Raw genomic sequence first — 22,734 nt, forward strand, 5'->3', positions numbered from 1 at the left:
AGGCTGGGGTGCCTGTGCCAGCAATCCCTAGACTGTTTTAGAACCTTTGGATTGCTGGGTCTACAGTGCGCATGTCGAGCTGGCAGTCACAAGACGGCCAGCCAATATGACATTACACTGTAGACCAGTGCTGTCATCCTGCATTTGCAGGATTCAGCCCCGTCCCGACCCTCGCGCTAGCACGAGCCGGTGCAGTGCAAATAAATAAAATGGCATTGACAGGCCATTGTAATTATTTGAGTTTGCCTGCTGCGCTCACAGCAGGCGGGACGACGCTCCTCTGCTCCTGAGGAGGAGTCACCACCGGAAGGAGCACCTTATCAAAGTGTAGGCCATCTCTATAGGATATCTCAGATACACTTTGTACATCAGCTGGCATACCAACAGCAACAATTTCACTGCAATACAAATAGGCCATGTGAAAGGGCCTTACAAACCACCACTGCATAGGTAGGATCCCACCACCGACATTGTTGAATGCCAGGTTGCAGAATAGCCCTGCTGCCTAATCACGGTTCCACCTCACGCCTCTTTGCTCCACCACACTTCTTGACTCTTTATATCACTCTTGAAGGTGCTTTCAGTTTCCTGCTGTCTCCTCTTGTGACCCTTTTAGCTCCCTCTTCCCCCTTCTTTCCCCCTTTCTCTCTCGTGCTTCGGTTCAAAGTCTGATGATGAGAAACATGTCCCTGTTCACAGAAATGAGAGTGCCTGCCCACCACCTGCAAACAACTACAACAAGCATTGGCATAGCCAATAGGTCTCGCCTTTGGGCCCGTATAAATGTTTAGCCATGCAACAGTTGCATAACTAAATACTTATAAGGCCGTGAAAGTAAAAGTAATCGCGATGCGTGCGCCCGCGCACATGCACTGTAGGTCTAGGCTGGCCTGGTAGCACTTTTTGGAGCCCTCTCAAAAAGTCTCGCCAGACCAGCGCATGCGCTGGGTCAGGCGAGACCTAAAAATAAAGCACTGCACGCCACACCACATCACACCAAACTCTTTCCGCATAGAAGGTGCAACAAGCACACATTCTCCAATAAAACATGTAGGTGTGCCTCTAACTGCTATGAACAGTTTGAGTAATACGATGCCGCACTCCTGCCAGTTGGGTGCTGTGCAGATGACAGATGACATAACTGAACATTTAAGAAACCCTTTTCAGTGAACCTCTAGCGCCACGTTCCATAACATGACCCCACTCAAGCCTGTTCAACTCCTGGTTCCCAATGAGAACAGGAAATGAAAGAGACCGAGTACAAAAGGGAAATCATTGATGCGAACAGTATCCATCCAATGTGGCAGACACAATTGTTATGTAGCTTTATTATTGCACGTTTACAGCTCACATACCCATCAGGGTATTTCGGTGCTGAAGTTAAAGATGGGCGTATGATGTATTCTAATAGAGATAAAGTGGGAAGGAATACAGGCACATGCATCAAGAAAAGCTTTTGCGAGTCCTTAATTGCGAATATTAAGGAATCGCAATTAAGGACTCGCAAAAGCCTATGCATGTAGGAATCGCTATTAAAATAGCGATTCCTTAACATTCATTAATTGCGACTCACAAATTGCGAGTCGCAATTAATGAATGGCTTCCCATTCATTCCTATGGGCCTCCAGGCCCATAGGAATGAATAGGAGATTGCGGAGCAAATTGCGAGTACCAGTAGGTACTCGCAAATTGCGGGAGCAATTTCAAGGGTGCAAGGGTGTCAAAATGACACCCAATTGCACCCCTGATTTTGAACTGTGCACATATGTTGCACACACACATGCTCTAAGGGCATGTGTGTGCGCAACATTAAACTTAGAATAATGCAAAAAAGTGCATATTTCTAAGTTTTAGCAAATTACCATGAGGTCCAGCTTCATGGTAATTTGCTCCCGCTAATAGCGATTTCGCTATTTTTAAAACATTAATGCATTGCATTTAAGGAATCTCAATTTGGGGTTCCTTAAATGCAATCGCTATTTAAGGAAGCGCTATTTTGAGATTCCTTAAATAGCGATTTTTGCATTTGGGATGATGCATCCCAAATGCAAAAATACCGGTCGCAAAGGGGCAGATTCTGAGAATCTGCCCGTTTGTGCTTGATGCATGTGCCTGATAGTTCCTAACAGATTTTCTAAGAAAACGTGGCTGGTCATTGTTTGCTCTCACCAAGATAAAGCAGGGACTCCCTGTGAAGTTTTAAACACAGAAAAATCTGGTACCACATCTTGATGCAAGGAGAATGGATGTAAAACAAGCATTGGCAATGCCAATAGGTCTGGCTTACAAATGCACTGCCCAGCCAGGCCTAACCATCCACGTACCTCAATCCATCTGTGCTGCTGTCACATAAAAATGCATTAAATATTCTAGTTATATAAGACACTTTAACAGCATTACAATGGCATGTGTGTGCCCCTTATCAAAACACGTACTCCTGGCTTCCAATATGTGATCAGAGCCAAAGCCTCTCGCCTTGTAGTTCTCACATAATTGTTTGGCGACAGCTGCGCTGTCAATCCAGACCTTAAAAAGCAGCTGAGGAGTGAAAGGCTGCTAAAAACACAACAGGGTGTCCTGACCTGTCCATGGTTAAAAACCTGATGAGCAAAGTACAGGCAGAGCTATAAAGTAGTTTTTCAACCCCCACTAACCACAGCAATGTGCTCCAGGTCAGGGAAATGTGAACATAATGGCTGAAACATGGAACTAGAAGGCTGAAGACTTTGATGATGATCAAAACATGAGAGGCTGAACCATAAATGACGCCCTAGAATCACCAAAGCTGGGGCTGAATCCACTCCATTACATTGCCTCACCACTACATCGCCTCCTCCACTTTCTGCAGTACAGGTCAAGGTAAGTAATAATAAGTATAGCAAATGATAAAGTTTTCTACTCATACCTCCAGACAAGGGGCAACAAAGAACGTCAAAGTTTTGGAGACATTAATTATCCCAAATTTTACTGGACAGTCATTTATCAAATGCCATGAGTCTGTATGCAAAGATTTTTTCCTGATCTGTGAGAATTAGGATGACATTTCTGAAAGGTTGTTTATTGGTGATGTTATCCGCTTTCAGGGGAGGGAAGAGGGGGGAATAGGCAGACTTGGTGGTTTGCAAGTATTTATAAACACCTTTTGGTTCATTCTCACTCTGGAAGTCGTCAGAGATTTACTTATGTCAAATGTAACCCTGGGCAGTGAACTCTGCTCCGTTCGCGGAGTTTGGGGAGTTTTACGCACTCAGCGCTCCGCGGAGCACGCAGAGTTCTCAAAGATTCACCTCCCGGTGAGATTTTTCCTCGCTCGCGCTGACCACGGTCTAGTTGCCGAGCGCAAGCGAGGAAAATCAACCTCCTGGTGAGATTTCTCAACACGGGTGGGCGGATTTCTCAATGCTCATCTCAAATGTCGCTTTTCTATCAAAGACTTTAAGCATAGGATTAGCACAGTGCCACTACCACTCCAGGCACAGTATTCATGTTGCTTTGGATGGTATTTTACCAATCCAAATCTGTAATACTGTGCCTGGAGTGGTAAAAGGCCTTGGTCTTTTTACAACTCGGCATGGATAGCAGTGTGCTAATCCTATCCTTAAAGACTTTGCTGTAGAAAAGGCAAAAGACTTTGTCCTTTTCTATCTCGGCGTGGACAGCACTGTGCTAATTCTATGCTTAAAGACTTTGATAGAAAAGCAGACATTTGAGGTGAGCAGATCTAGAGTGTCGCTGGTGTTGCGAGTGCTCTACACTGGAGCTGCTTTCCACCTAAACTTGTGAACTACCCAGAGTTCTCTGCTTCCTTTTTTGCATAATTTATGCTTCACTCTATGTCTGAAAGGGTATTGTTTTGACTTATACTGGGTGCTCCTTTGTGTCTGGTCAAAGCTATACCTCTCTGAAGAGCTCTGATGAGAGCGAAACACGTGTCAGGGGTTGCTTTTAATCATTTAAGGTTGGCTTGGATGGTATTTTACCAATCCAAAGCCGCAATACTGTGCCTGGAGTGGTAAAAGGCTTTGGCCATTTTTCAGCTCGGCATCAATAGCACTGTGCTAATCCTATGCTTAAAGACTTTGCTGTAGAAATGGCAAAAGACTTAGTCCTTTTTTTCTATCTCGGTGTGGATGGCACTGTGCTAATAATATGTTTAAAGACTTTGATAAAAAAGCAAACATTTGAGGTGAGCAAATTTAGAGTTGCTGGTGTTGAGAGTGCTCTACACTGGAGCTACTTTCCACCTAAACCTGAGAACTACTCAGAGTTCTCTGCTTCCTTTTTTGCATAATTTATGCGTCACTCTATGCCTGAAAGGGTAATGTTTCAGGCATATATATACAAAAATGTAGGAGTAAGCCTAGTGCAATATAAGTTCTTGGGTGCATCTAAGCAAATATTGGTAGGTTTCTAAACAGATGAGGGTGCACCCGAGTGCTGAATATGAGCCGGTGGTTTCCGGTGCTCAACACCGGCACTTAATACTTAATTGTCAACACTGGCAATTATGACAGCCTGCCACATAGTGGCGCTGTCTGTATAATTAGGAGATGAGCACAACAGCGGTTGTTTATTAGATCAATATACATTAAAAAACAACTAATACATGTCACCCAAGACGTTCTTATAGCTTTGAGGGGCTGGAATAGTCTGAATTGTCACACCTGTAAGAGTGTGATGGCTAAGGGTTGTCTTGTTACTGGCACTGGCTGCACTGGCGGGTGATATGGGTGGTGCAAGCTACAGTGGCCTCCTGATGAGGGCCCGGGCACTTACATTTTTACAAATTAAGCGCTGGTTCACCTGATGCTGCATTGTCATCAAACGCAATGCAGGTCGTTGTGCCCTGCTTACAGTTCGTCAATGGTACTGGTGCAAAAATGAAACAGTGATAGGGAAGCAGGGCTCATTGACTCAAAGCATTGCTGTTGAATAGTTAACTCCTGGTGTTGAATTATGTGCACTACCTTTGACGACACAGCATTGGTTTTCTGGACCTTTCTTTCTCTCGCTGTGTCATATCTAGTGGTGCCTGTACATAGGTGTTAGACCCGACAGCCTAAGAGTGGTCTTCCCCAAAAATTTTGCCAATCTCCCTCCATTTTTCTGTACTCGTTTTGCTGGTTTTAGGACTCTGCGCACTTTACCACTGCTAATCAGTGCTAAAGTGCTTGTGTTCTCTCCCCTAAACATGGTAACATTGGCTCACACCCAATTGGCATATCTAATTTGCATACACGTCCCTAGTAAACTGCACTATATATGCCCAGGGCCTGTAAATTAAATTAAATACTGCTAGTGAACCTGTGGCACCAACTGTGCCACCAACATATGTAGTCCCTTCACCATGTCTTGGGCCTGCCAGTGCAGATCCTTGTAGATCCCCACGGTAGTGAGGCCCCATGTCTCGGGCCTGCCAGAGCAGAACCTTGTAGATCCCTACGGTAGTGAGGCCCCATGTCTCGGGCCTGCCAGTGCAGATCCTTGTAGATCCCCACGGTAGTGAGGCCCCATGTCTCGGGCCTGCCAGTGCAGATCCTTGTAGATCCCCACGGTAATGGGGCCCCATGTCTCGGGCCTGCCAGTGCAGATCCTTGTAGATCCCCACGGTAGTGAGGCCCCATGTCTCGGGCCTGCCAGTGCAGATCCTTGTAGATCCCCACGGTAGTGAGGCCCCATGTCTCGGGCCTGCCAGTGCAGTTCCTGTGTGTATGCAGGTTACTGTCACTTCGACTTGGCATTTAAAAGTACTTGCCTGGTCTTAAACTCCCCTTTTATTACATATATTTCTTAAATGTGATGGGTCCACTAACAGCAGTTATAGGCCCCGTCGGAGTTTATGACACCTGAGGGAACATCACAGACCCCCCCTTCACTTTCATATGGAGCTTGGAGGCTTTGGCTGCTGCTTTGTATGAAGTCTCGGGAAACTGAAGAACTACTGGGAGAACTGGGATAGAATTAGCTATTTCCCTGGTAATTTATTTCTTAGTCGACCCCAAGGCTGTTCTTAACTCCGGTGGCAGGGGAAATACCAGTCCACTTTCCAAGTTGCAAATAAGACACTGCAATTTCTGCAACAACTACAACAACTTATGTCACGTGCTTCAAAGGAGCAAAAATATGGTGACCATGCATCCATCTTTAGCACAACTTTCAGGCTGCATAAGGGGAGTATTGATATCCTCGATGCTGGATGTGCCTTTGAATTGCTGCCTGGAACAAGTTAAGAGGAGCACTCCTTTACATCACTTCCTACTCCTCGATCGAGATAATGCATTGTCAATAACAAGGCTGTGCTTCGATCTACTGTGTTTAAAAGCGTTTTTCAATTACTGTAAACAAGCACAATTTGGGAATAAGTGGCCTCGTGGGAGCGTGAAGTCTTGCTTTAATCTCCATTTCTAGCTCGGGCCATTCTCGATCCCTTGCTTCTCTGTCTCTAATAAAACAATGTCCACAATCGCTAATGCAAAAGTTGTACAGACTGAAGAATTTTCGTGACTGTAGCTAAACTCAAGACAGCATGATTGGTGCACGGTTCTGCGAGCAATAACTGCCCTTTTTGTTTGCTATTTATATTTTTTGCTTAGAAAAGACATGGGTAACAGATATGACTTGTGCTGGAAGGGCACATAGTTATGGTCAAATTAATATGGTTGGTGCATTGTGAATCAGGCATGGTGTAGTGCAAATTTACCCATGCTTTTACAATACACATGGGTTGCTGCCACCATCAAAAGTAAGATACTCAAAATAAAGCCTGCAGTCTGCCCACAGCCTAGTCCAGGTGACCTGCATTTGCTTCTTTAAGGAGCAAGAGGACCTGGCCACCAACAGATACCTCTGCAACTAACATCCAGGCTTTACAGAAGCCTTTATCCAAACCTCCCTCATGGTGGACAACTTCACGTGGTTCACTCCCTCAAAGATTTAGTGTGGCTGACATCTCTATATGCCTTGTTTTTCCATAACCCCCCCCCCCCCCCACCCACTCAATGTCCACATCCCATCATTCTTCAGCCTCTCACCCTTTTTTTTACCGCTATAGGTTAATTCAGAACTCTACTTTAAGCTGTAAACCCCTCACATGCATTGATAAACCAATTCGCTCCCAAGCTCCTATGAACCTGCCACTATCCCACCCCACAAAGATCCTTAACATTGTACTCAAACCAGCTTCTGCCCAATTATAAGTTCAAGACTGATGTCTGTCAATCTGAGTAGTCTCACCACCTTCAGCCATGACTTCCTCCTCCCACATCTTGCCAAGGATATGCAGACCTGTACCTATATTACAAATAATGCTGTCTGTTTTTTGCCTTCATGGGGTACTTTGGTATTATAGAAGATGCCATAGATGTTCTTGTAGTCCCTTTTGCAATATGGATTGCACTGGTGAACATTTAGCATCAGCATTATCTCAAGAGAGAGTTCTATTATTTGCATGGGAATGTGGCGCCAGGGAAATGGGGGAACCCATTGCCACTGCACTGGCACCACATTGCAAATGTGGGTGCAGGGGCAATGAAGTCATCATGCATGGATATACAGAGGTGGCACACAGTCAGTGTATCCCCAAGGACATCCCTTGGGTGGGTGGCACAGGGGCCCCAGGGAAGCCTTATGCATCCCCGTGCAAGAGAGGGTAGTAACACCCTGCATCCGTCTGCAAAGTGATGCCTTTCTCTCTCTGTAAAGAGAGGCTGATCTGCCTCTATTGAAAAATGGAAGTGTGGCTTCAAACTGTAGCCCTGTCATTTACTAATACACTGTCCTCGGGGCATGCGTGAACTGTCAGAGTTCACTTCTGTGCTGAGAACAGCACATTTTTGCTATAATAGGGGGCTCTTTTCAAGTTTGCACCTAGTTTCAGGTGCACTGCCTCACAAACAGGGACAGTGTGCCCAATTTTTAATCCAGGCTCAGGTCTTTAGTAGTTCTTTCCAAGTCTCCTCGCTAGAGAAAGCATGCGCTGTCTGTTGGAAGATGTATTGTTAGCTTACAGTGACCGTACAGTACTCCCATTTCTTATGACTGGTTGGCTTCATTATCACTTGCATTTGCTTGCTTCTTATTTTTTAGCTTGAGTGGGCTTTCATTCCTCTTCTTGTGTTTGTCCCTCCCCTGGAGCATGGACACAATATGTGTGTCCTTCCGTTCTTTCTCTCATCCACTTGTGCTCCTCCCCACCCGTTTCGATTGCTCCATTTACTTTTCCTCCCCATTCCAAGTTTCTCTGTCTCCCGCTAGTCCGCTTCTCTCCCCACATCACCAGTGTTGCTCTCCACTCACCTGTGCACCTGTGTTGTTTCCCCCACACCCTCCTGTTGCTTTCCCTCAGTCCCAACCTCCTTGATTCTAACCCCCACCCTCTGTATTGGCTATCTGCCCAACCCCTGCACTCAATATTGCTGTCTCTCCCCCATATTTCACCCTGTGTGTTTAACTCCCAGAAGAGCTGAGAATATTTAGATCTCATTCTTTTCATGACTTTTGCATCAACATTGCTGTGATTCAAATAAGGCAGCTCCACCTCTAGGGTTCACATTTGTGATAGAGTATCTCATCCACTGAACTCTAAATCAGGCACATATTGCTAAAGTAATTGGTAGGCCAGTAGGTTCCAAAAGCGAGATCTATTGGCTTTGCCAATTACTATTTACTTCACCTGTTAGAAACTCTACAACTCACTTCATTTAGGTTCTTGGTGCCAGCCCTCCGCAAGACTACCCACACTTACTTCTCGAGCTCTCTGCTGAATTTGACAAGGGCCTTCAAACAAACTTTTCAACACTACCCTCTCCAGGAGTCAGGAGTACAGCATTCGAATGCTTTGAATTATCCTGAGAGGCTGCACACGATGCTCCACCAGCTTCTTTCCTTGTTACGGGCAGGTCACAGTGTTCCTCTGACTGTCCTTTTACACCACAGCTCTAACATTGCTTTTCTTCACCTACCTCCTCGTGAGTTTACCTTGGCAGCGGCCTCAAAACTGATAAAAGGGCTGTGTACGTCTCACCCATGCCTGCAACTAAGTACTTAATTTGTGAAAAAAACAAAACAATAATAATTACAAAGTTTTTCTTAGGAGCCCTCCAACATTAATGCGGAATCCAGAGTTGCAGAAAACCCAAAGCTAACCAGTCTAGATTGATTCTTTTTTCTACCACCCTAAATTTCCTGTCTCCTTATGTCACGACCACAGGTTCTAGTTCATCCCTGTTTTTCTCTTTCCCACTGTTTTCCTTTGTTTTTCTCCATCAATCATTGTGACAATCGCTCTCGAGCCCGGTTTCAAAGTTTGATGATAAAAAAATAACCTCCTGTCCCCCAAAATTAGTGCTGGTGCTCACTGCTTGCACCACCAGCACCAATTAGTCTCTGCCTTCCACCTATTGGAGAGGGATTCCTTCAGGCACTGAGCACTTCCCTTTTAAGAGGTAATCGAACCAGTAAGTAACCTAATAAACTACTATTGATTTCATGTTTTCTTTTCCAGTCACTTTATGTTTCCTTTCCTTTGCCATGCACTCTGCACCTCCTTCATTACCCTCCCACCACAGTTAATGCTTTCATATTTTTTGTTGTTGTGAATTGACTATGACCTAGGTGCAGCATTTCAGTTTGGGAAGCTAAATCAATCAAATGATTTGAAAAGAACGATGGGGGAGATTCTGTTATATATATATATACTTCTTACCTGATTTCCAACGGAAAGCATTGTTTCAAATTCTGCAGACATGTCATAGTGCTCTAGAGCCATGAAGAGAGTATTTAAGACGATGCAAATAGTGATAGTCAGATCAATGAACGGATCCATCACGATGAATTTCACCACTTTGCGGACCTCCAACCACATCGGGCAGCAGTCCCAGATGAGATGATTCTCTGCAAAATGGATCCAGCAAGGAGGGCATTTCTGATGGGACTCTTCCAGTTCTAAAAAGATCAAAGACCCAGAAAGTTAAAAAAGCTGAACTGCATTTTTGGGAATCGCTTCATGTAATCAAGATACTTTAAAAGTACAAGAAATCAATGTTCAATGTGAGTGAGCACAATTACTGCTATCTAAAAGGGACCTAATGTCAACCTATGAGCTCCCTCAGTGGTGATTTTTTTAACACAGAGGAAATAATTTTTTTTAGCAAAGATCATTATTGCTAGAAGGATAAAACCGAAATCAAAAGTTCTAAAATATTATCGCCTAGCTAAGTGGTGACCAGCATATATCAAAAGGGGCCAGAAAGATCTTTGATTTTCAGGATATTCATAGGTTGTATACATGCATTTCATTTAGAATCTTTTAAAGCAACTAAAACGTATATGGACATCTTGGAATTCTGCCAAGATCCCTGGGCCCCTGTTCAACACTCCTGACCAAAATCCTCAAACATGTTTCTTGGCTCTATTGATAACTCTGTTCATCCAATCTGGGGTCTTGATGTATTTTTCATAATTGGTATACTGTTTCCAAGTTCAATTAAGAATTTTGAGAATAAAAAGACTGACAACCATTGCTCCTATTTTTACATCTCCATTTTGGGTCCTCATGCTTTGGTCATGCATCGATCACATTAGGCATATAGAAAGATAGTATCTTAAATGTAAATCTCTTTATTGTACCTGTAACTGTACTAGTGGTTGATGATAATTTGAAAGATTTATGTGTAATTTATAATGTGTGCATTCTTATGTGGGAAACAATTCTACTTAGCATCAGAGAAAATAATAAAGGCATAAAGTAGGAAAATAAAAAAGGCATAAAGGGGAGCAAAAAATGAAAACGGGCTAGTGAAAGGGGTCAAAAGAAGAATGAAAGAATCAGCAGGGAGAGTTGTAGTTAACAAGAAGAATGAAAAAGGAACCTAAAAAAAAGAAAGAGGCAAGGAGGAAATTTAAAGAAATGGCAAGCGGATTCAAGGGGTAACAGGGAAATTATAAACAGGAATGTAAGATGCAATAGGGGTATTGAAAGAAACTGTAACAATAATGGAGGCTGTACATGACAATGAGAAGGAAAGAGTTCACACATAGATTGATGTAGGAAGGAGAAACAAGAGGCAATAGGGACAATCAAAGAGCAACATATTGAATCGAAGAAGCCACTTAGATGATCAAAGAGACAGCACAGAGAACCAAAGGGCAAACATGGAGATAACTGAAAGAATGAAAGGGCAGTAGGGGAATAAAAGAAGTTAGAGATAGTTAAAAGAAGCAACAGGAGGATAACAAATGCAGCAGGAAAATTTGAAAAAGCAGATATGAAGACGAAACAAGGAGAAAGTGTCAAAAGGATTCAAAATGGCAATGAAGAGCGCCAAAGAGGCAACACAGATAGTGGAAATGCTGCTGGGAGAGACACAAGAAAGATGCAAGGAAAATAAAGAGAGGTGAAACAAAGAGGCCATGGCATAAGAGCTGATAGAAAGGAATGAAATAGTGAGCAAATGGTTGTTAGGAATGGTGGTCTCTAGTTGGTAGTGGTATACACCCTGTCCAAGTAGGGACCCTTCCTTCTAGTCAAGATAAGGGAGTTACACTTCCAGATAACCCCTGCTCACCCCCTTGGAAGTTTGTAATGAGCAGTCAGGCCTATCTTAGAGGCAATGTGTAACGTATTTGTGCATAGCATAAACAGTAACCCATTAAAAACACTACAAATGGACACCACGCCAATTTAGAAAAATAAAGTATCTTTATCTAAACCAACCCAGACCAAAACACAAATCCAACATACACAACCCAAAATATGACTTTTAAAAGGTTTCAAGCAATTCTGTCCATAGAACTCAATAGATGCATTGATTTTACACAAAGTATCTCTGATGCGTCAAAATCCACAAAGCGAAACTGCTGCAGAGGAGGGAAGCGTCGGAAAACTCAGTGATGCTTTGGTTACTGACACAAGGAGGTGATGCGGCAATTCTGCTGCATGCAGGAGGAAGGTTACATCGAATCTGGACTGTAGAGAAAAGCGATGCGTCGAAATCCAAGAGGGTGCTGGTCTGCGGGAGATGCGTCGGAGAAACTTAGTGCACAGGTGCGATGTGTGGAAATCCGTATGTGCTGGAGGTCGATGTGGCGCTGGGAAAACAGGCAATGTGTCAATTTCTTCGGCCACGGTCCCACAACACATTGATTATTTAAGCCTCACAGCAGGGCCTGTGTCAGAGTCAGTGCGGGAAACTCGGACTTCGGAGACATGATGCTCTGAACTCGGGCTGCCACGATTTCTGTGGCTGCTGACAGTTGCTGCGCCGATTTCTTCAGCTGCACAGCGAAGGTGCATGGAAATTTCTGCTGCATGCTGTGCTGCGTCGGAAAAACAGGTGCTGGAAGGGCAATACGTCAATTTTGATGTTTTCAAGCAGGTTTTTGCAGTAAGAACAACCTCTAAGCGCCCAGAACTGGATTTGGCCCCACAAGGCAGGTGAGAACTCCCAGCAGTGGACCTCCGGGATGCTCCCCTACAATTGAAATTGATGAGGCAGGAGGAGCTATGAGGGTACACTTTAAACCTCAGCTAAGTGATGTATCCCTCACCTAACAATCACAGATTTATCACCCAAATGGTGAGACACAACAAATGGGGGAAATGCTTGTCTAAAGCGGGAAAGCTCAAGAAGCATTTGGCTATGTCTGGTGGGGAGTGTGCTTTCTAAAGCATTCTGGCGACAAGCTAATACTTATGTAAAAAAACTCATGTCTTTTTTTTTTCTTTTGAAGTGCTTGACTACTGGGCTACGACTCTCCCTCCTCTTTCCAGGTTTAGTACAAGTAGTCTAAACGTTTGGTAAGATTACCTGTTTAATGCATGAGATTTTAAGCATATTGGGTGTTTAATAAACACGTCTATCTTCTTTGGACACAGTGTGTTTACACGTCACCCCTGTGTGCTGTGCCCATTTTTTTTGCTCGTACCTTACAATGACTGTTGTTGTTTTTAGTCTCATTGTTCTCCACTTAGATTTGCTCTCCTTTGCATTTACAGATAGATTCTGATGTCAAAAAAACATTGATATTGGTTAATATTGATATCCTCATTGATAGGATTTTTTGATGTGCAGGCTTTACCCATAGGCATTACCTGTTACTAGCCAGAGTCATTAAAAAGAATCAATCCTGAAGAAACCCGCAGACCCACTGTGCCCCGAGTAGTGTGCAGAAACAAGTAGACCTAATTAGACGGTAGGGTACTAACAGCCGCAATCCACCTCTAGCAATCTTTCTAATCCAGTCAAGGTACTCACAGACTAAATAATATTTCGAAATATTGAAGTCTGTTTCAACTTTTGTTTTCTCTGGCAATGGGAAATGTACTCTCCCTATTAAACAACACAAACAAAAAACTCACTGCTAAAATGTTGTAATCCACTTGAGCCCATATGAGTTCAAATGTGGGAAAGAGGAAGCATGCCACAATTGTGTGGGTGAGGACCTTGCGATTCCCAGTGGCATATCTGTCCCAAATCAGAATTGGCAGGTATATGAAGCACTATTCTCCTTTACTGTGCGTGTATTCATTTTCAGAGCGCACACTCGTTAACCCCTCCCCAGCAACTTTCCCTTAACTTTCAGATTTGTGAAGATGATATTGTAACCAACACTTGTCTGTGTAAAGCACAGTGACGCCCTCAGAAATATAAGGTGCTCTATATAGAACACAAAAATAAACAACAAAAAAAATAGTGACACATGTTTTTATATAGATCAGTTTACATGTTAAAAAATGCCTATCCTAAGAAAATGACTTACAAGAGTTTACAGGTATGGAATATTAAAGACCAGTTCCAAAAAACAAGTTATGATGTGCTGGACTATAACCTATAAATTATCTTTATAATTTTATTTTGCTCACGGTCCAATATTTATAATTCGAAAACGAAATGGCAATGTCCACACCTAAATATAGAAATCCCGGTCCAAACAAAGGAAGGGCCAGAACTGTCACTCAGCAGATCAACTCTGATGTAACTGACCCTAGAAAAAATCCACCTTTTCAGACCTGAAAGTTGTTGTTTGCTGCCCCATAATTTATTCATTTCAAAAGAGAAATGAATTGATTTTTTTTAGTTCTTCCAGGAACAAATCCATGCCTGTTTATTTTATTTCGGTATTTGCCAGTACATGCATAATCAGATGTATCTTAAGGTGAATTTTCACTATATAATAAAGGGCCGAGGCCAGAAGTAATAAAAGGGCAATGATGGTTGTAAATTAATTAGCGCTCTCCCTCTTTTTCTCTCTCTCTCTATCTATGTCCTCTATTTCACTCTCTTTCTCCCCAGGCCAAAATCACCTCATGACTTGATATATTTTATTGGATGATAAACGCCTTCCAGTCAAGATCCAGGACATTATTTAGGGCTCGGCAGAGCAAGATTAACCCACATTTCCTCCACCTCATTTGAAGGCTGGCGAATTCCCAGGTTTCCGCAGTCAGAGCTTCATCTGGCCCCACTGCTGGTAACCTTTGACCGGCCATGCATTGGCCACACAGCTTCCGGCCTCTGAACATCAGATTAACCGCACCATTTAGGACGGCCTTTAGGACGTCCATTTACATGTTCATACCAGGATGGCAGATCCGAGCAGGAAAGGAAAAAGAAAAATGCCTCTGGCATGCAGAAAGATGACTACCTGCATGTTAGATGCATTCATTTTTTGTTTCAGAAAAAGCCCTGTATTGAGGACTTGTATCTAAACTACAAACAGATCATGCTGGGCAGGCCACTGTGCATTTTGCACAACAGGCAGGCCGGGCAAAGAGTGCAAAGTTCCATGCGAGTTGTTACTTCCATGAAAATTTAGACTTTTGCAAGCATATGTGTGCAAGAGTAAATCGTCTTGAGTCACTCACGAGGACAAGCGACCAAAGGTAGGTACTAGCCCTCCAAGCCCTTGCAAGTGACCGTTGTGACAGTTTCAGAGCACGCGCAAGGGAAAATAATCTAGATATCCAATGAGTTACCGGGGCACATCAGTTAAAGGGCACTTGGTGGAAAAAGCTAAGAATCTTATGCACTCACATACAAAATGCTCGTAAGTTATTGACCCCAACTAACATGAGAGAAAAGCTACGCACATAGATTTTATAAAAGAGCTTGAATATTAAAAAATCAAATCATATACATCTAGCTATCAAAACATTCCAAGGGCTCCCGGTGGATGCCAGGCAGATGTTCATGGATGTCTGTATCAAGTAACAAGCTAAGTGGGGCATTGGGTAAGGATCTGGCACCCACTGCTTCCATCCAAGAATGCACTCTCATGCATTGCACATCTGATCCATCAACAGGCCTATAAGTGATTGAACCTCTGAACTCTAGGGGTTCACAGTGCAGGGTGCTCTGAACCTATCCCTTAGGACAAAACCAAAGCACATGCATTTCAGGCAAAGCCTAAGAACTGAATTATTTAAACTTGTTTTAAATGAATTCGATGCAGAGCAGGGGTGGTGACTGAAGAATATCAGACTGGCTCTTCAACGTACACCTGTTTGGACAATCAAATCCGACATCCCTCTCTTCTCAAACAAAATTTTCCAAAAGGCAAAAGACTTTGGGCCTCATGTAGGTAAATACAATTTACCGATTCTTAAATACCGAACCGTACCGAATCGGTATTTAAGAATCGGTAAGTTATATGTAGGTAATAATTAGGTAATATTTACCGAATCGGTAACATTCGGTATTCAAGAATCGGAATTTACCGAATCGGTAAATACCGAGGTGGTATTTACCGAATCGGTAAATTCCGAAGTGTCATTTACCGATTCGGTAAATACCGAAGTGTTATTTTCCGATTCGGTAAATACCAATTCGGTATTTACCGAATCGGGAAAAAAAATCACATGACTGGATGAAACAGCCAATCCTGTGCAACCACACCCCACCCAACCAGGAAGTGGCCACACCCAGGCAGGTGCACACAATTAACAGACTCTGGAGAGGCTTGGAGTGCAGAGGAGAGGCAGGGAGCCAGTGCCTGTTTGTGCAGCACAAAATCATCATGTCCACGCAGAGGACACTGAGAGATGGAGGGGAAAGGAGGAGGAAGATGAAATTCAGCCCCAAGGAACTCCAGGTGCTGGTGGAGGAGGTGGTGAAGCAGCACCAGAAGTTGTTTGGGAGGCAGTCCCTGCAAGTGCCGGAGTCAGAAAAGCGCAATATATGGCTGGGTATCCAGGCGCAGGTCAATGCTGTGGGAGTGACCCACAGGGACATTGAGGTACTCAAAAAGCGCTGGTATGACCTGAGGATTGTAACCAAGAGGAAGATGGGGGAAATCCAGAAGGAGGCCAGCCAGACTGGAGGTGGAACCAACAGGGCACCTGCCCTCACCGAACTGGAGGAGCTGGTGGAGGCCACAATAGAGCACGAGAGCGTCGTGGGGCTTGGGGATGCCGACAGCTCTGCCAGAGCCACCACCCAACAAGGTAAGACGAATGCACAGCAATGTAGCCCCCCCCACCCCTATCCCACATCCCCCATTGTGAAATGAGTATCCCACTCCAGTCCATGTGTTAGTGCAGACAGGCAATGCATTCTGGGAGATGTAGTCAGGGAACCCCCAACCATGAAGTGAATAGCACAGGACAACAATGCATGGTACACACATTAGCCAAAAGCAGGCAGAGGACAATGTGAGAGTGTTACATGAATTTATTGTGATGCTTGCAATGCAGCCCTTCAGGTACACTGAGCTGATGTTGCATTTCTGTCCACAGATGTGATATCGCGCAGGACAGGACATGCTGCAGGAGAGAGGGCACACCGGCAAGACAGATCAGCTCTGGCCAGCACAAGTTCAGCCCAGGGAGCATTGCCACAGCCAGCTGCACCACTACCACAGGTAGCCGCACCACTACCACAGGCAGCCTCACCTCAACCAGAGCCAGCCTCACCTCAACCAGAGCCAGCCTCACCTCAACCAGAGCCAGCATCACCTCACCCAGAGCCAGCATCGCCACTCATGTTTGAGTCACCGGCCACATCACCGCCTACATGTGTGAGGTCGAGGAGGCGTGCTGCCGCCAGGCTGCGAGCCTTAGACACCTCGTCTGACGACAGCAGGGGCCCGGAGCAAAATACTATGCCCCAGGATGGGAGCCATGCCACTGTGCCCTACACCTCACAGGTAGAACACACGGGTGCAAGACGGCGCCGCAGGTCGCGTGTGCAGAGTCCACCAGCAAACATTGACAGCCATGGGGTCTTCTCGGGGCTCGAGGGCAACATGTTAAAGCAACAGCGCCTGCAAACAAAGGCAGTCATGTCAGTCCAGAGGCATATACGGGGCATGAAATCAACTTTTGTCAACATGGACAAGAACATCAGCACAATGGCAGTGGGCATGGGTGAAATGGCAGCGGGCATTCGGGACATGTCCCAGTCAATCCAGCTGTTGTGCAGCAAATTAGATGCTGACAGAGATGCACGGCGCCGGGAACGGCAGAGGAGGGACAGTCACACCAGGGCACTCAACCGTCTGGCAACTGCCACTTCTCTACTCTGCCGGCGCTCTGTGTCGATGCAGGAGGGCCTGACACACTGCTGCAGCGACGTGTCTCGGGGGATGGTGCAGGTCACAAGTGCACTTGAGGTGCTATTAACAAGTCAGGCGGCCCAACTGCTGCAGGGGATGCTGCGGAGAGCATCGACTCCAGCAGCAGGAGCAGCATCACACCCCCCGTCCCAGATACACGCAGGAGCAGCAGGCGGCTTGGGGTTGGCAGTAGTGAGGATGCTCAATCCGTGCCATCCCACACTGCAGCGCGTGTGCGCAAACATTGATGCAGCCCTGCGTAGCCAATTCCTAATGGGTGACGTAACCCTGGACTTACTCCTTGTAAATATGCAATGTTGCCAGATTGGCTTGATCTTGTTGTAATGGCGTAGTGGCGCATTATTAAACTACGTCATGACATCCAACAACTGGCTGTGTCCCCTTACTTACTCAGAAATAGTTGCATGTGATCTCTGCCCGTCTCTCTCTCCCATCTATTGCAGTTGGCACTCCAGCTGTGTTGGCCTCTGGCTGGGCTGACTCATCCTCATTGTCCTCAAAATCTGTTAGTTCCACCTCTGTACCTCTCTTCGTGGCAAGGTTGTGCAGCATTGCACAAGTGGCAATGATCTTGCAGCAGATGATGGGTGTGTACTGGCGTGCGCCTCCGCTCTTGTGGAGGCAGCGGAACCTGCTTTTCAGTAGTCCAAACGTGCGCTCCACCACATTGCGTGTAGATTTATGTGCCACGTTATATCGTCTCTCACTCTGGGTTGATGGGTGTAGGTAGGGAGTGAGGATGAATGACCGGCAGGCATATGCACTGTCGCCTAGGTGAGTAAAAGGGAACCATCAGTCACATGCCTCAATACACTATGATTTGCAGGTTTCATGGGGCGTCACTGTTACTTACCTAGCAGGTATCCCTCTCCAAATTCTCCGGCAAGCAGTCGTGTGTAGATCGCACTGTTCTGGAAGATGTAGGAGTCGTGGGTGCTCCAAGGAAACTTCGCAACAATATCAGTGATGATGTTCCCTGCATCACAGATTACCTGCACATTGATGGAGTGGGTGGACTTTCTGTTCCTGTAGATGTGCTCAGTGGCAGCTGGTGGGCAGATTGGGATGTGTGTGCCATCAATACAGCCAATGACATGGGGGAACTGTGCCATGTGATAAAAGTCAGTTTTTGTTTTCTGCAGTTCAGCCTGTGTGTTTGGGAAGCAGATGTAGTGGTGCATTCTCTGCATCATGGCATCCAGGAACTTCCTGAAGAAACGGGACAGGCAACTCTGGGATACACCGCCCACCGCAGCTATCACCCCCTGGTAACTGCCAGATGCCAGTAGATGTAGGCTGCAGAGCACCTGCACATGTGGTGGTATGGCATGCGCCCTTCTTGTTGGCTGGTCCAGAAGTGGGTGCAGGTCCATTATCAGGTCCATGATGGTTTGTGGGTGTAGCCTGTACCTTTCATGTATCTCTGCGTCAGTCAGTTGGAAGAGTGTGATGCGCTGTCTGTAGATGCGTTCCTCCCGTCTCCATATCCTCAGACCTGCTGCCTGTAGACGTAGGCGCCTTGCAATGACATACAGAGCGGCCATGTTGTCCACGCTGTTGCATTTTGGGATTGCTTATATGCACTGTTGATGCTTACCACCTGCTTTCAATCTGTGTTAATTACCGACTCTTAATTACTGAATTTCATGGATTTCTTAATTACCGAATTTACCTACATGTCTTTTTCAGTTTTACCACTTCATATTTACCACTTCATATTTACCACTTCATATTTACCGATTCGGTAAATATGTATTCGGTAAATATGAATCGGTATTTTAGAAATCGGTAATTATGAATCGGTATTTACCGCTTCATATTTACCGAAAACTGGTTTTTGGCCTCCTACATCTCACTTGACTAAATACCGGTCGGTAATGGCATATTTACCGAATTTCGGCCGTTACCGACCGGTATTTAGCTACCTACATGAGGCCCTTTGTGAAGGGGCTGGAAGGCAACAAGCAATCCTCTATGAATCTACAAAATGTTTAAAAAATCCATGTGATTTAGACAAGAGAAGTTGATGCTTTGCTCAATGGCCTCCAACACCTAATGCTGGTGACAAAGAAACACATGGTGCATGTAGCAGCACACACTGTATCAATAATAAGTAAGCAACAGAAATTAAAACACATCTCAAAGACCTTGAAACCGTTCTGGTGCTCGCCTTACCAGCAGGAATCGCATTTAAGTCCTACTGCATAACGTGTCAAGCAGGCATCTTAAAACAACCTGCCTTGTACATAAAATGTCCACTCCTGCACCACATACAGAGCCTCCCATAAAACACAGGATATATGGAAACCTTGTGTCGAAATTTATGCCAAGAGGTTCTGAATTGAACTATCCTGCCTCTCCCTCTCACATCACATTCAGCAAAAAGTCAGGTAGAAACTCAAAACCTTAACTTTTCACCGTGTACCTCTATCCCAGCCTCCCATGATCAACTTCCCAGTGATCCCAACCCTGCTCATGGCCGATTACCCACCTAAAAAGCTAATGTACATGACCTACGAAACTATGGGCACCTTCTTGTATCCATTCAATTTCTGATCATTTCAATTTTAAAAATATATTTTACCTATGTATTGATTTACAAAGAAATTAGGAGAGGAAGAAGGCAGGCACCTATGATCAATTTCATGGCAATTGCAGCTCAAACAAAGGCCTGTGCTTGACCCGTGACTGCTCTGTTTTCATTTAACACAGCTGACCCCTTCCTTCTGATGTTATCTTGATACCAAAGGCACCAAAAATACACTCAAATAAATCATCTGAATGCCATAGTCAAAGGACATAACAGTAAATATGTGATGGGACATCAAGAAGATTTTGAACATTCTATCATTTCTAGTCAAACCTCACCAAGAACTACTGACCCATGTGCACTCCCATGCTGCTGCCAGGTAAGTTTGTAATGGATGTTACTATTCCATAAAACGTTATACAGTACTTCACTAGTCCCTTATTCTTTGAATTGAGGGTTGAATAACAAAATCTTTGTTTTTCCCATTAACCAAGCTCATACCACCACCCTATCCACCAAGGCATTTTTTTCTGAATCGTAGAAATTGCAAGAGCATCTAGAACATCTCTCGCCTCAAATAATAAGCTCTTTATAAGGCTGTCTAAAAAAATCGTTAAAGCCCTTTCATAAGGACCATTTGATCCTACATTGATCACACCAGCCTCAATTTCCATCAGGCATTGTTCGCAAATGAAACACCTCTAGAAGACTTAGCTTTCAAGTGGAAACTAGACAAACTGGCATCTGAAAGCCAATCTAGACCAACAAGATCCAAGCCCATCCATTATCCCCTCCTAGCATTGAAATGGGAAGGCCCAGGCTGCTCTTTCACAAGTAACCTTCAAATCGCATTAAGGTCATCTCTTGTCTGTGCTGCCACCGAGACACACTTAAATTGTAGGCACATTCATCTGCAGATGTACTCTCCTTAATAAGATGATCTTTTGTTAAATATAAGAACTCAAACCATTGCTACACATATTTTGGACTTATTATCATGCAAGCATTCCTCATGCTAGACTGTGGGGGAATGCCAGACCATGGAAATTGTAAATAGATTCAAGTAGCTTTGAGTTATTCAACCATCATGATGGTAAACAATTGTTTCTGTCCATAAACTAGAATTTTAGTCTTGTGTTCATAACTAATCTACTCCAATGTTAATGGAGGATTTCTTTGTAGATGTATGGTCTACTTCTCCATAGCTGGGTTGTAGGAAAGTAGGATCTGCTTTCATGGTTACCTCCACTTTTTGACTGGTGTCGGCATGTTTAGACTGTAGTTTGTTGGGACCCTGCTAACCAGGACCCCAGCATTTGTCCTCCCTCTCCCAAAATGGCTTTAGTAAGTACTTTTGTACCTTCAAAATTGGCTACTAGTGTACCCTTATAAGTCTTTAGTATATGGTACTATGGTCCCAGGGCATAGGTACACCAGGGGCCTATGGGCTGCAGAGTATATTGCGACACCCATGGGGTCCACTTAAAGCCAGACTATAGGCCTGCCATTGCAGCCTGTATGAGGTGTTGCTTACACCTCTCATGACAGATCTAAGTGTTCTTAAATCTAAGGTCACTAAATTAAAAACCTGTAAGTCACCCCTATGGTAGGCCCTTCAATTCTGTGGGCAGGGTGCTTGGTAATAAGTGTGAGGGTACCCCTGCATGAGCAGGACATGAGGGTTCCGCTGCATGAGCAGGACACCCCTACAATCCCCAGAGTCGATTATCCAGGATGTGCAAGTGGAGTCAGCCATTTTAAGACATATAGTGAACATCAATCATAACGAGATGTCTAACTATATAATGGCCGTGCCAAACCTGGTCATGTTTAGTATCAAACATGTTGGAATCATACCCCAACACTGATTCTGGTGCTGAAGGTATGATCCCATGTACTGAGGAGCCCTCTGTATGCCAGGTTAAAGCCTTTAAGGGTCTGCCAGAAAGCTATTGCAGCTGCCAACCATAGACACTGTTCTGTCTTACTGCTGCGGAGCTGAACTTGAGCTGGGGAAGGTAGAACAACAGGTTTCCTGTCTCAGGGAGGTGGGACTACGTTCCAGACAGGACTTAGTGTATGTGCCTGGGGTGGGGGCGCTTTCCAGTGCCACCAGACTGCATTGAAGGGCACACTTGGTGCCCTCCTTGCATACTTCGGTTAGAGACAGATCAAAAACCCTTGGATCCCGCTCTGGCACAAAACTGGACAAAGGACAGAGGAGTATCCTCCCCTCTGTCCAGCCCCTCTTCTAGGACGGACCCCCAAGTCGTTCCAACCCTTTCCTTGGGAATTTAAGGGCTCCCCCATGTGTGGGTCCTAAGATTTATCATGGAACAAGACTCACCTCTGAAACCAAGACGCTCTTCGACCGTGTGGACATTTGAACTTCACTGGACTTCGCCTGGAGCCGAGACTGCATCAAGGAAGACTCCTGCTGTTCCTGGTCTCGCTGTTCTGCAAGTCTTCTGCCCCATCTGTGCTTCGTTCCGCTTCTCCACAAGGCCTGTGTGCATTAAAGACATCTGAGGAAGTCTCCCTTGGAATGTAGGAGTCCTTCCCCTGCATCTGCAGGCACCACATCGAAGCTGACCAGTCTGCTGCTACTGTCGTCCTACAGACTTCCTGACGCT

The 22,734-nt window shown here is 44.9% G+C and overlaps 1 protein-coding gene across 6 annotated transcripts in view; it reads right to left on the reverse strand.

The window, feature by feature from the left end:
• LOC146789704 (sodium channel protein type 5 subunit alpha-like) overlaps positions 1 to 22,734 on the reverse strand; it is a 975,168-nt gene that overhangs the window by 473,338 nt on the left and 479,096 nt on the right. For all 6 annotated transcript variants that reach the window (XM_085632035.1, XM_085632032.1, XM_085632036.1 and 3 more), the window contains exon 14: positions 9,704 to 9,942. In XM_085632035.1, the coding sequence (XP_085488161.1) occupies positions 9,704 to 9,942 (239 nt within the window). The remainder of the gene's footprint in view (positions 1 to 9,703; positions 9,943 to 22,734) is intronic.

This window comes from Triturus cristatus, chromosome 10 (assembly GCF_964204655.1).
Source record: "Triturus cristatus chromosome 10, aTriCri1.1, whole genome shotgun sequence".
NCBI classification, from domain to species: Eukaryota; Metazoa; Chordata; class Amphibia; order Caudata; family Salamandridae; genus Triturus; species Triturus cristatus.